At 44.7% G+C, this 16,863-nt stretch overlaps 1 protein-coding gene across 1 annotated transcript in view; it reads left to right on the top strand.

Moving 5' to 3' along the window:
* VWF (von Willebrand factor) overlaps positions 1-16,863 on the top strand; it is a 166,087-nt gene that overhangs the window by 34,725 nt on the left and 114,499 nt on the right. Inside the window, exons 13-19 of the mRNA XM_081911652.1 lie at positions 229-329; positions 3,451-3,646; positions 4,479-4,694; positions 8,815-9,055; positions 11,415-11,509; positions 12,306-12,466; positions 16,050-16,153. Of these exons, the coding sequence (XP_081767778.1) occupies positions 229-329; positions 3,451-3,646; positions 4,479-4,694; positions 8,815-9,055; positions 11,415-11,509; positions 12,306-12,466; positions 16,050-16,153 (1,114 nt within the window). The remainder of the gene's footprint in view (positions 1-228; positions 330-3,450; positions 3,647-4,478; positions 4,695-8,814; positions 9,056-11,414; positions 11,510-12,305; positions 12,467-16,049; positions 16,154-16,863) is intronic.

Below are 16,863 nucleotides of genomic sequence, written 5' to 3'. Positions count from 1 at the left end.
ACAACATAGAAATGCAAGATAAAAACACAAAATAATTAAAAACAAGGGGAGGGGGTGCAAACCCACACCCCTCCCCCTGCATAGCTACTTGCTATGTGAGCCTCATAAAGCGTCGCTTGGCTCTACACCTTCAGCAGACAATTTAGATCTGTCTAGATTTCCTGTATTACATTCACATTTTCTGTTGCTCATCCCTATGTATCAGTAATTAGCAGTTGGTTTTCCCAGGTGCTCTTCGTATCCAGCACACCGTAATGTCTGCAGTTCGTCTCAGCTATAAAGAGAATATACAAATTGACTGGGATGGGCACGGAACTCTTTCGATGAAGGTATGATTCACACACAAACACACACACACAAATATATATCTGTACTTAAATTGATCCCCCCCCCCTAAGAAAATATGGTTGTGGTGTGCTAGAAATTCTAGATATACTCTAGAGTAGAAGAGACTGCGCTGCAAATAATAGGCACAGCTTTTAACCCCAGTTGGCAGACCAGCAAGCATTTCTGCTCTCGGGTCCACTGACCACTCCTTGCTGCCAGGGAGTGTGGTGGAGTCTCCTTCTTTGGAGGTCTTTAAGCAGAGGCTTGACAACCATATGTCAGGAGTGCTCTGATGGTGTTTCCTGCTTGGCAGGGGGTTGGACTCGATGGCCCTTGTAGTCTCTTCCAACTCTATGATTCTATGATTCTATGACCAGGCTCCACACCATTGGCTGCCCATGATTGGGCTATTTAAACATTGGAATCGACATGCTAACCTGCTCTGCAATGCGGCCAGCTGGCAAATTTACAACAGCCAGCCGCTGGGATGTGACTCCTTGCTACCCTGGGAACGGAGGGCAGCTTGCAAGGAGCTGCAGCCACCCTCCAAACAGATTGAAGATTGCATCTTTGTGGGAATGTTCAGGGTGGCAGGAGAGGATATATTGTTTATTACTATTCTTCCTAACTTGCGCTAGCAAGTTCCTTTACTTAGCAGAGTTACATTCCCCTTGAATTGTACGTTCCTAGTAAATTCCCTTGAATTCCTCTTAAACAGTGGCGTAGCGTGGGTTGTCAGCACTCGGGGCAAGGCAAGTAATTTGCGCCCCCTAACCCTGAGTGAGCCAGGTAGGGGCAGAGAGCTGCGAATGCGAGCGCGCCCCCCAGATGTTGCGCCCGGTGCAGCTGGCCCCCCCTGCACCTCCCACGCTACGCCACTGCTCTTAAAAGAATAAAGATGCCACAATCTTATTCAAAGTTAATATAAGAAGTTTACTCACGTCAGTTCACAGTTGGATTCCTTAAGACAGACTTAGTTACAAATATGTACATGTGGATCTACCCCATATGGGGGAATAATCCCAGTGCTTCTGCTAGCTGAGAGCTAGTAGAGCAGTCCTAGCTAAAGGCTGGTCAAACGAAGAAGGAAGTCAAAAAGAGAGGAGGATGTGCTGTGTGACTTGTCCTTTTGTTACCTGGTCAGGTTAGGTCACGCCCACCTCCTATCACATGCAAAAGGAAGGATGCTCCAGCCAGGAGGAATAGGAAGTTTTGACTGGCTGGACCAAACATTCCCTTGCATGTCTTCTCTAACATTTCAAGGTATGTTGTACTTGACTGCCTCTCATGGATCACATCCCACAATCCTGGTCTAATCCAAACCATTTCCTGTCTTCTTAAACAAGGATCACTTAATATTCAGGATAACACAGTTTTGACTCTTAAGGCAGCCTGAGGACATAGTCTTTCTCTGAGATTTAAGACACATGAAGATTTTGATTAATATATGAAATTAGATCATGCAAGAGCAAAGCCATGATTGACCTTTTTCCTGCTTTTCTGGCTAAACTTACTCAGGCCCCAGACTACGCCAGCTGTGTCTTCTCAACTTTGAATGTAGTCGCGATAGCGATAAAAGCTAAAGAACATTTCCTGTGCCTTTTTAAATTGTCATGTTCCTTTCCATCTGCTCCTTAAAGGTCAACATTGTTGCTTTTGGAGCAATCAAAAATAATTTCACGCACACAAACGCACAAATGTTTGTGCGTCGTTGCCAAATGTTTTAGACAACTGGGGGAAGTGATTTACTTTCACTCCCAGTGACCTGGGCAGACACTTCTGAGAAATATAATGAACTCTGGGTTTTCCTGCGTTAGTCCTGAGGAACAACATCCATTTCCTACTTAGGACTTAACTGGAAAATTGGAAAAATAGATTATAAAGCTGAAAACTTTTTAAAGGTTATATTGATTTTAGGAAAATTTCAGTTTTCTTTGATTTGGCTGGATTACATCATTATGTCCCAATAATATTTCAAACAGACAGCTGCCATGCAACGTAAACTATTTTAAATATTTAAATCCCATGGATTTCAGCACATTTTTAAATCTCCCCTTGAAATCAGTAGGATTTGAAAGCGTTAAACTTTGGCTGAATTGCACTCTGACAATGCAATGTTATGCATATCAGTTTGGAAGGAAGACATACTGAATTCATTGGCGTTTACTTCTGAGTAAGTGTGTAAAGCATTGCAGCCTAGGGGACGTATTGTTTGGAAACTTTTTGCAACACATGTTGGTGCCAAAGTATGCGCTAGAGCACACACACTTTGTGCCTTTTGCACATTCTGTGTGATGAGAGGACTATTGCCTTCAGTCGATGGGAACAGAGTGTGGGCATAATCTGAAGCCCTGCTATGGCAAAATTGTCAGGCACTGCTGAGATCCATAGCCATTATGCTCCCCTGGATCTCAGATATTGTTAAGTTGTGGGTGAACATATCAGACGACACAGCGATTCTTCAAACAGCTCTTGTTTATTCACAGGCCAGGACAGAACTGAACGGCTCAGTCAGCCTGCTTATATAGAGCTCCAGTACAACGTTACTGTAGCAACTTTCTAAAACTATCCAATCACTGAATGTCACTTTCGATCCTTCATTTGCATAACTATCTACAGTATCCCCCTGCTGGCCCAGGGTGAGAACTTCAGTACATAACAGATATAATGCATTTTAGGTATAAACTGCCCTATTAAATATGTTTATTGGAAGAATGATATTGCTATAAAACAGGAGATAAATACTGTCATCTGGCTCTTTCCTTATCCAAGATTCCTAATACATGCAAAATGGTTATATGGGCAAAACACTCAATCTGTGCCACCATTTTGTCAGTTGTGATCCTGAAGATCACAGATCTGTCCTCAGTATGAGGACAGAAGCTATTATGTCAATCCAACATAGAGTTTAATGTGTACTTATATACACTTACATTTCCTTAAGTCAAATTTACTTGGGTAAGGGGATCATGGCCAGTGCCTTTTATTTTGTTTTATATACAGCACTTTTATATTTAGCATAATTTGTATAAGGTTCATTCAGCAGAAGTCCTATAAGCAGCTGGCTGGAGACAAAAAAATAGAAACGTGTAAATACTGAATTCAACTCCTATGCTTCTTCAGTTACCCTCAGAATTCACGGAACGAACTTGTGGTCTGTGTGGCAACTACAATGGCAACCAAGGAGATGATTTCCTGACACCTTCTGGCCTGGTGGAAACCCTTGTGGAAGACTTTGGGAATTCCTGGAAGCTCAAAGAAGATTGCGAAGATTTGAAGAAGCAAGATAGCAATACCTGCAGTCTCAACCCTCGCTTAGGTACTGGCCCTTGCAATGAAGCCAGGGTTGGCTTGTGGCGAAAGAGAGCAGCGTGTTTACCTTCTTTCAGCATAGCGTCTTCCATTGCAGACAAAGGGCTCCGAGGAAAGGGCTCCCTGGAGTGGGAAAAAGAGAGAATCAGCATTTTATGTCTGAACTGTCATGCTCAGAGCTTGTCAAAGAAAGGGAGAAAAGGCAGACCACCACTGCCACCTGGGGCACGTGCCCCCTTTGGCCTTGATCCACCGTTTGTGCGTTTTTCTTCCTCCGGTCTGGCTGTAATAATAATAATAATAATAATAATAATAATAATAATAATAATAATTTATTATTTATACCCCGCCTATCTGGGTGGATTTCCCCAGCTACTCTGGGCAGCTCCCAACAGAATATTAAAAGCACAATAAAACATCAAACTTTTAAAACTTCCCTAAACAGGGCTGCTTTCAGATGTCTTCTAAATGTCAGATAGTTGTTTATTTCCTTGACATCTGATGGGAGGGTGTCACTACCGAGAAGGCCCTCTGCCTGGGTCCCTGTAACCTCACTTCTCGCAGTGAGGGAATCGCCAGAAGGCCCTCAGCGCTGGAACTCAGTGTCCGGGCTGAACAATAGGGGTGGAGAAGCTCCTTTAGGTATATGCTATCAGCTAAGCCACAGTTTGGCTTACTGTGTTGTCCAAACCCTGGCTCTTGGTTTGCCTGACAAACGGGTTTGGCCTGGTGTTACATGCTAACTGGGTCAATGTATTTTTGATGGCTTATGGTGGTTCCTATTTCTTTCTACAGCTGATAACTGCTCATCTAACATTTTGAAATTGTTTTCATTACAGCCAAGTACGCCGAAGGCTCGTGCTCAGTTCTGTTATCCCCGTTGTTTGAACCTTGCCACCGCAAAGTCAGCCCTTCTCCGTACCTGAAGAATTGCCGCTATGATGTCTGTTCTTGTTCCGACGGAAAAGACTGTCTGTGTACCGCCGTCTCTGCTTATGCGATGGCCTGCGCTCGCAAAGGAGTTCTCATCAGCTGGAGGAAGCCAGATTTTTGCGGTATGTGCGCTTTGCCGAAATGTTAGTAATATAAAACATGGCATGATGTTTCATGTGCTTTAGTGTGCATTGTGGGCATGTGGACATATATTTTAATGTGCACGGTGGGTGTGCAATTACGCATGGCTGACCCGCCCTTTCCCACTTCAAATGGCAAAACCAGGACCTTCAGCATCAGACGTGGCCCAGAACTATGTGAAGCCACAGCAAGGCTTCATAATTTGTGCTTAGGAAGTGAAACAGTATAGGAGGAAAAAAATATATCCTCCTTTGAAATTATGCAGGCCTGGAGACTGTGTGAGAGGATGGCGATAATGAATCTATTGTTGGCAGCAGTACTTTGCTAGAATGATGCAGCGATCATAAAAGGAACGAAGGGAAGGAATGGGAAAGGACTGCAAATGGTAAAATGATACAATTGGAGCACATTCAATTGCCACAATTAATCATTGATATGTGGTGCAGTTCGTTCTTCCTTTCCCTTGTCCGTTATGTGCATTTACACCTTGCACAAATGCTGATTTTCTGTGGCTGCAGATCCATTAAAAGCCTCATTACGTGATCCTGGTTCTCCAGATACCTGTCATGGCGCAATGAAAAAACGTTTGCTCGTTTAGATGGATTGAGATTGCAGCTGGCAGTTTTGCATAATTACTGCTAATGGACCAGAGTATTGGATACCGGGCAGCTTCCTGCTCAGGGACTGAGGATCATATTTCATAATATGTTTATCCTGTGGTTTCCCCACGAGCACAGTACTTTCCTTTCACAAATAGCCAGCTCAGGGGGCCTGGTCCAGATTGGGAACCTGCCATAGGGCTTGGGGCTTGTGAGAGGGGAAGCCTTTACTGTGGTCCTGATTCAGATTGCCCCTGAGGTGTCTGCTGTTTGCATAGGGGGGGAAATTTCATTACAGCAAATAGGAGTTTGCTTCTTATGCAAATAGATCCAGATCAGGATTACAGTGGGGGATTAAATTGGGCTGGAGCCCCTTGCTGGTATCCCACCCACGGTGCGATCTGGATTGGGACCTGCGCCCAGGCTGTTAGTGAAATAAGAATCTTGTGCTTCCACGGCCATTTAAAATGACTTGAAAGAACTAGTTTTGGTCCTGGGGATTCTAGGCGATGTATGAATGATTGTTTTGTTTTCTAGAAGCTCAGAGGTGAGGCGGTGGAGCTGTGCTTGTGCCAGTATTGTTCTGTCCGCTGTGGACTCTGAGCAAATAAATTTTGTGGGGATTGAAGTACTACAAAGCCCTGCAGAAACCTGTCAGACAAGAGAGAGAAGCACAAACCTTTGTGCAGCTGTGGGCAGCCTGCCAAGGGTGGCATTAAAGGTGTGGTGCTGGTGGTTCAGGAATCAGTTTTCCTTTTTGGGATTCATGAAGTGGGGAATATCACGTTCCTTCAGTATTGAATTATATTTCCCCTATTCTAATTTTGTGTCCCCATTTTGTATTTTTAAGTTGTGAGCCAGCCTGTGATCTTCAAATGAAGAACAGCATACAGATAAAATAGATAAAAATAATAGACGTTACTTTAATTTTGTGGCCAGCAGCAACATCTGTTTGTTTTTTTAAATGATACCAAATGTGGGTTTGTGTATGTGTGTGATATTCAGAAGGGATTTTAGTCAGGATCATGGCTTTGGCAGCAGGGAGCAAGCCTTCCCTCCTCGCGGTCCCCATTAAAACCACACATACCTCGCACATACTGTTATTTAATAAATAATAATAATAAATATTTTATTATTAATATTTGTGGCTGGCTGTTCATCATGAAAGTAAAGTAATACCTAGCTTGGCCTTCTGGCTAGCTTATGAAAAGAGAATAATAGCTGCTCTGGCAAAGAAAAAGCACTTTATATGTGTTGTTTATGCATTCTAACACTGAGACACCAGATGGCGCCTTGCAGATCTGTTTTGCTAACCCAATTTCTCATACAAAGTTTGCAACGCGTTGGACTGAAATGCTTCTCTGATGTGTCTAGAACTAGCCTTGGTGCCATATAATGTTGGGAGCATAAAAAGAAGAATTGGTGTTTTGCTGGCATTTTTCTGTAGTCATTTTATACACACAAGAACTTTTTAGCTATGATTTGTGTCCTTATTTTCACACAGTGAACCGCACTTGAATAGCCCAAATGCCACCAAATGGAACATTCAGACATGAATGCTGACCCAGCAAGGATTGACTAATCTCTGCCTTTGCTAGGACTGCAAGAATTTGGCTGGGGGGGAGGGGATTCCAGCTGGCAGGGTACAGGGTTCATACCTGATGTCTTGCGTTTAGCATCTTCAACCTTCAAATGTGCTCTTGTAACTCATGGCAAGTTAATCTTATTGGCAAAACCTATTTGGTGTTTCGCAACTTTCTGACTAGTTGCAGGACCTTAGCCAGACCTAGCAGAGTACACACAGAATCCACGGAAGCAATTGGCAACCTGGCTGCAGACAGGATAGACGAAGCAGGAACCAGGAACTTGTAGTTACGTGTTTATTCTATACAGTGGACTTTTTACAGGAACAGAACACAGATCTTTTGCTAGCTCTCTCTGACACGACTCACAACTCCTACACTCACTGACACACTGAACTCTGAACACTGAACTCTAACTAACACATTTCAGTTAGTAGGCCATTATCACTCCCTTGAGAGAGCTTGACCAATCAGGGAGCTGTCTCCATGCCTCTGTTATCACCAGGCAGACTTACTCCTTCAGATTGCATTCTGGCTGTCTGCCAAACCTTAATTGACTCTGTGTGAGTAGCTGCACGTACAGTTTCTCAACAAATCTGACCTGGTGGCCCTAGAGTATGGTCTGAAGATTGAGGCTACCATTTTGTTGATGCTAAACATGCCTGACTTAAGTCTGTACGCTACCTTGCGTTCCACAAAGAGAGTTTCAATTCTGTTCATGTTTCCCCCCCTATTTTTGTGATTGTGAGCTGCCTTGAGTCCCATTGGGGGTGGGGGGATAAACCGGAGTATAAATAAATTAAAAACAATAACAAAATAGTATGGATTCCCCCAAATTATTGTGTGGAGAGGATCTTTGCTGTAGTGGCTTTTGAGCTCAGAAGGTATAATTATTTGGAATGTCTTTCCTTAAGACAGCACTTTTTTGCAGTGATTTCCCCAGCATTAAAAACCTCCGAAGTTCGACATTTGGAAATTGTTTCTCCATCCTGTCCCCACTGGGATGTGTGTTTGTCAGTGTCCTTGACAATAGGTCAGAGGCACCTACAGGATCTCTGGCATGTCTAGTGGTGAGGGGCAACTCTGACAAAAGATGGCCAATTCTTCTCTCTCGCCTTCCCAAATAGCATTCCTGTTATATCAGGAACTGTAAAATAATAATAGGGATGCAGGTGGTGCTGTGGGTTAAACCACAGAGCCTAGGGTTTGCCGATCAGAAGGCTGGTGGTTCAAATACCTGTGATGGGGTGAGCTCCCATTGTTCGGTCCCTGCTCCTGCCCACCTAGCAGTTTGAAAGCACAAAGTGCAAGTAGATAAATAGGTACCACTCCGGCGGGAAGGTAAATGGTGTTTCTGTGCGCTGCTCTGGATCGCCAGAAGCAGCTTAATCATGCTGGCCACATGACCCGGAAGCTGTACGCCGGCTCCCTTGGCCAGTAAAGCGAGATGAGGGCCGCAACCCCAGAGTCGGTCACGACTGGACCTAACGCTCAGGGGTCCCTCTGACACGTGATTCCCCCCAACTGGAAGGTTGGTCATGCGGGAATGCAGTGCTCAGGCTGAGCAAAATGTCCCATATCCCTGCTCTAGCAAAACAGTAAGGTCTGGAGGTTCCATAAGGAACTACACGACCGAAATAATATTGGGGCATGTCTGCTAGTCCCACATACTTCATCATCCCCACATAGATTTGCCCCTGAGAGACCGAGGGAAAGGTGGGCTCCTTTAGGGTAGAAGCATCTGCTTGGCTTCCAGTTTTCCAGCTTTGTGGAAAGAATTGGCTTGAGCCAAGATGAGAGACGCTTAACGCTCATCTTAAATTGGCAGTGTTTTTTGTTCGTTGGGGTCCCTTTACCTTTTAAAATGATAATTTAAAAATCTACAATACATCTCTTCTTTCTTTTACTCTGTTCTACAGCTTTGAGTTGTCCAGAAGGTCAGATTTACCAGCAGTGTGGAAGTCCATGCAATCAGACTTGCCGATCCTTGTCCTATCCTGATACAAACTGCAATGAGTTTTGCATGGAAGGTTGCTACTGTCCTGCTGGATTATTCCTTGACCAGCAGGGAGACTGTGTGCAAAAGTCCCTGTGCTCTTGTTACTACGATGGTGAGATCTTCCAGCCAGACGACGTCTTCTCTGATCATCACACCATGTGGTGAGTGCATGGCTCGGGTCTCGTTGCATACCACCATACTGTGTGTGGCTATGTCTAAATCTAGGTCTGGAAGGTGAGGAGAACAGTAAGCAGGGCCAGGCCAGGATATAGTGGTACCTTGGTTTTCAAACAGCTTAGTTCACAAACAACTTGGAACCCGAACGCTGCAAAACCGGAAGTAGGTGTTCCAGTTTTCGAACTTTTTTCGGAAGCCAAAGATGCTCTATCTTGCATCCCCCTGTGTTTCCTGTTGAGATGCTACTTTGCGTCCCCCCACTGTAATTCAAGCCTTCTGTTTCCGATTGCAGTGTTCTGATCTTATATTTTATGCTTTTGTTTTTGCTATCTATTTTTTGTTTTTTTGTTTTGAGGCTTTTTCAGTTAATTTGTTTTTGTGACTGTGTGGATCCCAGTTCAGCTACTGATTGATTGATGGATTGATTGATTGATTGATTGTGTGACTGCAGAAATGGATAAAAAAACCCATCCAAACAATGACTATCATTGGTGCAGGTAAGATTTTTTTTATCATCTGCAATACTGTTTTATTTATTTTATAGTACAGTAGCAGTTCAAAGGAATGCAGGTGGCGCTGTGGGTTAAACCACAGAGCCTAGGACTTGCTGATTAGAAGGTCGGCGGTTCAAATCCCCGTAATGGGGTGAGCTCCCGTTATTCGGTCCCTGCTCCTGCCAACCTAGCAGTTAAAAAACACGTCGAAGTGCAAGTAGATAAATAGGTACCACTCCGGCGGAAGGTAAACGGCGTTTCCGTGCGCTGCTCTGGTTCGCCAGAAGCGGCTTAGTCATGCTGGCCACATGACCTGGAAAAAACTGTCTGTGGACAAACGCCAGCTCCCTCGGCCAGTAAAGCGAGATGAGCGCCGCAACCCCAGAGTTGTCCGCGACTGGACCTAACGGTCAAGGGTCCCTTTACCTTTACATTGATTATTGCTTTCATTTTATGGGTCAATGGTTTCGTTAGATAGTAAAATTCATGTTAAATTGCTGTTTTAGGGGTTGTCTTTTTTAAAAGTCTGGAATGAATTATTCCATTTGCATTACTTTCTATGGGAACGCACACCTTGGTTTTGGAACGCTTTGGTTTTGGAACGGACATCCGGAATGAATTAAGTTTGAGAACCAAGGTACCACTGTTTTTTTGCTGCTTGAAGCGAAACAGAACATGGCATCCCACCACCGCCTCCGCTGGTGACTTGAGGTGGCTGGGGCTAATGGGATGCGTTCAAAGAAGCGGGGGCAATTAGCAGGCCCCCAGCTGGCTCCAGCCCACTGGCTGGTTGCTGGTCGAACTCCAGTCCTTGGTTCTGCATCAAAACTGTGACTCAGAGTTTCAGAAGCCTTTCAGAAGCTGAGCACACAAGCCAGCAGAGTAAACAAACTCTTCGCAACGGAAGGGCAGATAGAGGCATATGTAAAGCGTATTTATAAGCAGTTTATTCAGCATGCATCAGGACAAAGGAAAAAACATGTCTTCCCCCTTTCGTGTCCAGGCAAGAAGCATAAGCAAAAGCTATACACAAACGGAAGTTCCCAGCAAGCTGTGCTGGAGTGTAAACAGGCATGTGACACACAACAATCATGCCTGTTTCTTTTAAGGTGGAAGAAGAGTTTGGACTTGTTATCCCGCCTTTCACTACCCTTTAAGGAGTCTCAAAGCGGCTAACAATCTCCTTTTCCCTTCCTCCCCCACAACAAACACTCTGTGAGGTGAGTGGGGCTGAGAGACTTGAGAGAAGTGTGACTAGCCCAAGGTCACCCAGCAGCTGCAGGTGGAGGAGCGGGGAATCGAACCCAGTTCACCAGATTACAAGTCCACCGCTCTTAACCACTACACCACACTGGCTCTCTGGCTGGAACAGAATATTCTAACAGCCCTGGTACACTGTAGGAAGTGGGAAGAAAAAAGGAGGCTAAAGAGGAACAGTCGGCAGTGGTGAGGTTGGTGGAGGAGGCAGTGGAGGCAGCAGCTGGTGACAGGCAGAGGAGGAGGCGAATGGCATGCATCTTGGGAACTGCATAAGTGCCCCCTCCCAGCTCTCCCCATCCTGCAGCCTGATGCAACTGCCTCACGGTGCCTCATGGGTGGGCCTGTCCTGCTTTTAAACTACTAATGAGATGCAACTTCGCCCAGGATCAAAATTCCACGTTCCATTGAGCTACCTGGCTTGCTGTCCAATCCCACAGATGTTCCTACAGCCCCCCCTTTTTTGCCTCTGGAGATTGCAGTTGACACCAGTCAGGTAGCCATGTGGCTACTGGCTGCTGCGGCAAAGCATAGTATGCAAGCCGTCCCTCAGTTTCTTGCAAGAGAGCCACTGCTTCTTTCTTTCTTCTAGCTATTGTGAAAACGGCTTCATGCATTGTAGCTCAAACAGACTTCCAGGGGCTTTCCTGCCAGACGTTTTCTTTCAACATCGTCCTTCTGCCAGAGGTTAGTATTTTATTTTTTTTACAATAATGAGCTTGAATAATTAACATTTCTTTATTATTCCATTTGTTCCACTGCTTAATGCTTCATTATTATTACTTTTTGGGCAGGGATACGATAGGGTACAGAGAATGAGCAACGAAGTTTGACCTCCTTTGGAAGATTGTAATGATTTACTGTTGGGAATGAATGCTAAGTGTGCTGGTCCAGGGGGGAGGTTACCGTGGGGCGAGGTCCAGGACCTGAGTTGAGGGTCGGCAGACAGTCCTCCTCGGGCGAAGCGGGGTCCACAGCGAGAAGCCGGGCAAGGACAGGAACTCTGGGGGAAACAGGACTGGATGCTGGCCAAAACAGCTCTTCGACGACGTTGCTCCCACAACCTGGGACCGGGCTGACTGGCCTTTATCTTCTCTGAGGCCAGGGGCGGCCCCGGCCCCCAGGAGACCCGCCTCTCCTGGCCTTAAGGCGAGCACTCCTCCTGGGAGAAACCAGTTCCCTTCACCTCTCTGCCCTGAGCCTCTGCAGCTCAGGAGAGGCTGAAGGGTTACTGGGCCCAGGGGGAGACTCACCTGTAGGCACTGAGTCCTCAACCACCTCTGGAGCCAGAGTGGATTCACCTGGTGCCTGCTCCTGAGGATCCGGCACAGGTGCAGGCGCTTCAGAATCAAGGCCCTGCCCCAGCTCAGCCGGCCCTGGAGGCGGGGACTCCTGTGCAGGCTGGGATTCCTCCGGTTCAGCCTCTGAATCGGATTCCCAGGCCATCACACTAACTCTCATGTTCTAATTTTATTTCTTAAAGCAAAACGAAGTGTGGCCTGCAGGCACCCAATGACCATGTTTGTATGTCCTGCAAATGACCCAAGAGCTAAAGGAATTGAATGCATGAAGACGTGCCAAACCTATGAATTGGGCTGCTTCAGCCAAGGATGCACATCTGGCTGCCTCTGTCCCACTGGATGGGTAAGAATCATACAATCATAGAGTCAGAAGGGCCCTGAGGATCATCTAGTCCAACCCTTCAAGGCAGGAATATGCAGCTGTCCCATCCGGGGAATCGAACCTGCAACCTTGATCTTACCAGCACCACACTCTAATCACCACTCCTGGATTTCACTTCTGGGTTGGTGGCAACAGTGGTGGTGATGGGAGATTCACCTGTGAAGGTGCCCCTTGGATTCTGCCGCCTGAGGCAGCTGCTGAAGTCTGCCTCATGGATGGGCCGGCCCTGCTAGTGGTCACAAATGTAGACATGTAGAAAAATGCAAACACAACACGCTGGCTATTAACTGTTAGTAAATATATAATCGGTATGATGTCATTCAAAATATACGAATAAGCCACTTCAAAATAATACAGTGGTACCTTGGGTTACAGACGCTTCAGGTTACAGACTCCACTAACCCAGAAATAGTACCTCAGGTTAAGAACTTTGCTTCAGGATGAGAACAGAAATTGTGTTCCGGTGGTGCGGCAGCAGCGGGAGAATCCATTAGCTAAAGTGGTGCTTCAGGTTAAGAACAATTTCAGGTTAAGAACAGACCTCCAGAAAGAATTAAGTTCTTAACCCAAGGTACCACTGTATATGTATCATACAGCACATTTCACAAAATATACAAGTAACTGCAAGTTGTTATATGTATCAAACAAAGATTGAAACAACCAATGAATAGCCAGTGAGTGGTGAATTCTAACGACTTTATTCTGAAACAGTTGACCTATTCCTTTTCAGACTTTGGAGAGACGTCTTCCTTTGAGAGACGGTTTGCCGTTCCTCGCTATTCACTGGTTGTTTCAATCTTTGTTTGACTCTGATACATATAACAACTTGCAGTTACTTGTATATTTTGTGAGGTGTGTTGTATGATACGTATATTATTTTGAAGTGGCTTATTTGTATATTTTGAATGCCATCATATATTTACTAACAGTTATTAACCAGCGTGTTGCGTTTGCATTTTTGTAGATTGTCACATTTTGCAACACAGGGGTTTATGTTTGTTGAGTCACAAATGTAGAGCAGAGCAAACAGACCTTCACATTGATCAGGCTTTCACGTGAGGGCATAAGAGTTTATCGAGCAAGGACAGTGGAAGACATCATATTTTTCCTCCCTCTGCATATTCACTACACATTGTCTGGACATTGTCTGAATATTCTCTGGACAGGCTAGTTTTTCATTCTAACCTACTTCATAGACTTGTTGAGGCGATTAAATGGAGATGATAGATGTAACACTGTCCTAACTAAGCACTTTGGAGGAGAGACTGGATTCAAATGTAATAATGATTACAACCTCTTTACTAAGGAAAATATTTATTTAGCACATTTTTGGGAAAACTTTCATTTTTGATTGACTTTTAAAAAAAAACAAAACAAGGAAAAAACCCTTTTATTACAATGCAGGAAACAAAATGTCAATTGTAGAAAGGCAGTTATGCCAGGCTACAGATATAGGAAAAAATATATCAGAAAGTATATATTCGCACATGAAAACATCCTTCATAATTGTTCTTTTCCTGTGAAAAGAAGCTGTCTCTTTGGTTACTTGCAGACTACTTACTCAGTTCAAATCTTAGCCCTTGCATCAAGGTTGGGAAAGCCATCTAGATTTAACCGCTCATTTATTTTAATCATCTATCCTGTAAATCTTCCTTTTGGATGTGTCTTTGCCATACTCCCAGCCAAAGCTGCTTTTAATCAGCTGGGTATAACATTTCCCCGTTTCAGTTACAGATGTTGGTCTGCCATAGTCAAAACAAAAAAAAAATCCTTCCAGTAGTACCTTAAAGACCAACTAAGTTAGTTCTTGGTATGAGCTTTCGTGTGCATGCACACTTCTTCAGATACACTTTCCCCGTTTGATAAAGCAGGAAGAGTATTTTGTAGGGCACTAGATGGCACTGCTGCTCAACGCTTCTTCTCAGCTCCGTACTCAACTAAGAAGTTGATGTCTAAACAGCTAAAGAGATCCTCTGCCTTCAATGTTTGTGCAGAAAACTGGAGTTTCGCATCTGCAGCTTTTTGTGCCCCTGCATAGCAGGCCAGATCTGCTCAAATTCTGCTTTTTATGAGAAAGAAGGTGAAGTCCCATAAGTTGGAAAAGGCAGGGAAAGGAAGGTGGGGAAGAATCATCAACGTTTATTTGGAGGCACAAAGCAGCTCACAGCATGAAAAAACGTTGCACAAAATTTAAATGCAATAATGAAAGCATCTCATTAAGAAATATACAATAAATCAAGCAATTCCCTTAAAAATTAAGAGTAAGGTCTAACAATAACATACAGAAAAACAATCCCAAAAGCAGCAAAAGTAACACACCACCACTATTAAATCTTGACATGACTGAAAGCTCCTAAACAGCCTGCTTTTCTGGGTTCACAGCAAGTTGTTCTGTCACCTTCAGCCTTAACAGTTTTTGTTAGCAGTAATCCATCAGGGCCTCAGGTCCAGGGAGAAACAGGCTATCATCTTTGCAGCACTCCCAGGTGTGACTTTCTCTGCTGGATGCCAAAGAGAGAAGATTCCAAAAGCTCATTATTACCAAATTCTGAAGGCGCACGTTGCACTTTCTTAGGGGTTACCTCATTCAGGTTATGTGGGCAGCAGACTTACTCAGGGTTAAGAGATATCTTTAGTATTTGTTTTCATGAGGTTCCATTGAGAATGCCAGTCAACTGACTGTTCAAATATTTTACTACTGTTAAAACCATCTTTTTATACAGTGGTACCTTGGGTTACATACGCTTCAGGTTACATACGCTTCAGGTTACAGACTCTGCTAACCCAGAAATAGTGCTTCAGGTTAAGAACTTTGCTTTAGAATGAGAACAGAAATCGTGCTCCGGTGGCGCGGCAGCAGCAGGTGGCCCCATTAGCTAAAGGGGTGCTTCAGGTTACGAACAGTTTCAGGTTAAGAATGGACCTCTGGAACGAATTAAGTACTTAACCCAAGGTATCACTGTATTATTACAACGTATTACTCACCCTTAACCCTGGGGAGTTCAGATGGGTTACAACATCAAAACACAATAGCAAAAACAGTTTAAAGACCATTTGAACCAACACACGATTACAGAAATATCATCATCATCATCATCATCATCATCATCATCATTGTTGTTGTTTTATTACTTATACCCTGCCCATCTGGTCGGGCCTCCCCAGCCACTCTGGGCAGCTTCCAACAGGATATTAAAAACACAATAAAAGATCAAACATTAAAAACTTCCCTAAAGAGGGCTGCCTCTTCTAAAAGTCAGGTAGTTGTTTATTTCCTTGACATCTGGTGGGAGGGTGTTCCACAGGGTGGGCACCACTAGCAAGAAGACCCTCTGCTTGGTTCCTACAAACACATCTCACTGGTGACAAAGGTCAGGGTGAAGAGTTGTATCTTCAGTATTCACTGGAGGCTGTATAATTTTCTCCGTATAATTTGGCTCGGATAGTTTTTACTTAGGTGCCTTGTTTTCATGTTCCTGTTGTGTGCTACCATATTTATTCTGTCCCCTATAATGGTTCCATAAAACACCCGTCTCTGTTCTAGGTAAGACATGGAAACAAATGCATCGTACCTGAAAAATGCCCCTGTTTTCATAACGGGCGAGAATATGCTCCAGGGGAAACGGTCATGAAAGACTGCAACACCTGGTAAGCAATTGCTTCTCATTGAGGTCCCTTGGCTCAGGAAGCAGTGGTGTAGCGTGGGTTGTCAGCACCCAGAGCAAGGCAAGTAATTTGCACCCCCTAACCCGTGGATTTGCACCCCCTAACCCGTGGATTTGCGCCCCTGGTGCGGCCGGGCCCCCCCCTGCACCCCCCACGCTACGCCACTGTCAGGAAGGAGACTGATTTTGCATTAAAATAAAACCTGACTCTTTATGACAAATTTTTGGAGGTTCTCGCCCAGCCTCAGTAATCAAGTTTCTCGCTGGGAGGTGGGGCCAGCCCCATTTATAAATAGGGGGTGGAGCCAACAATAGCCAGGCAGTCAGCTCTGGAGATTCACCCTCCCTAACTTCCCTTTGTTTAATGTTTCTTGTTTGCAGGTTAACTTTTTCTTCCTGTTTAGCTGGCACTGCTACGGTCTTTGACCGGTTGCTGTTGAAGGATCGGGAAGAAATTATCCTGCATTGGCAGGTTTTGTCTTCCCTGTAGCAATTCGTCACAACTTTGGCAGTTATGGCCTTGGGTGGAATCCTTTAGTCTTTCCTTCCCTATATTGGGGGAGGTTGGCTGAAGTGGTGACTCACCCCCCTGTGGCGGCGATTCCAGGGTCCCCCTCTTAAAGGGGTTTTATATATATGGGTGTCACTGGCCATACACCGAAAGGTCATCAGTGAACTACCCTGCGTGTGGGG

Source organism: Podarcis melisellensis (genome assembly GCF_964234715.1).
Source record: "Podarcis melisellensis genome assembly, chromosome: 5".
Classification (NCBI taxonomy): domain Eukaryota; kingdom Metazoa; phylum Chordata; class Lepidosauria; order Squamata; family Lacertidae; genus Podarcis; species Podarcis melisellensis.
The sequence above is the reverse complement of the archived record's forward strand: the minus strand, read 5'-3'. Positions and strand labels throughout refer to the sequence as shown.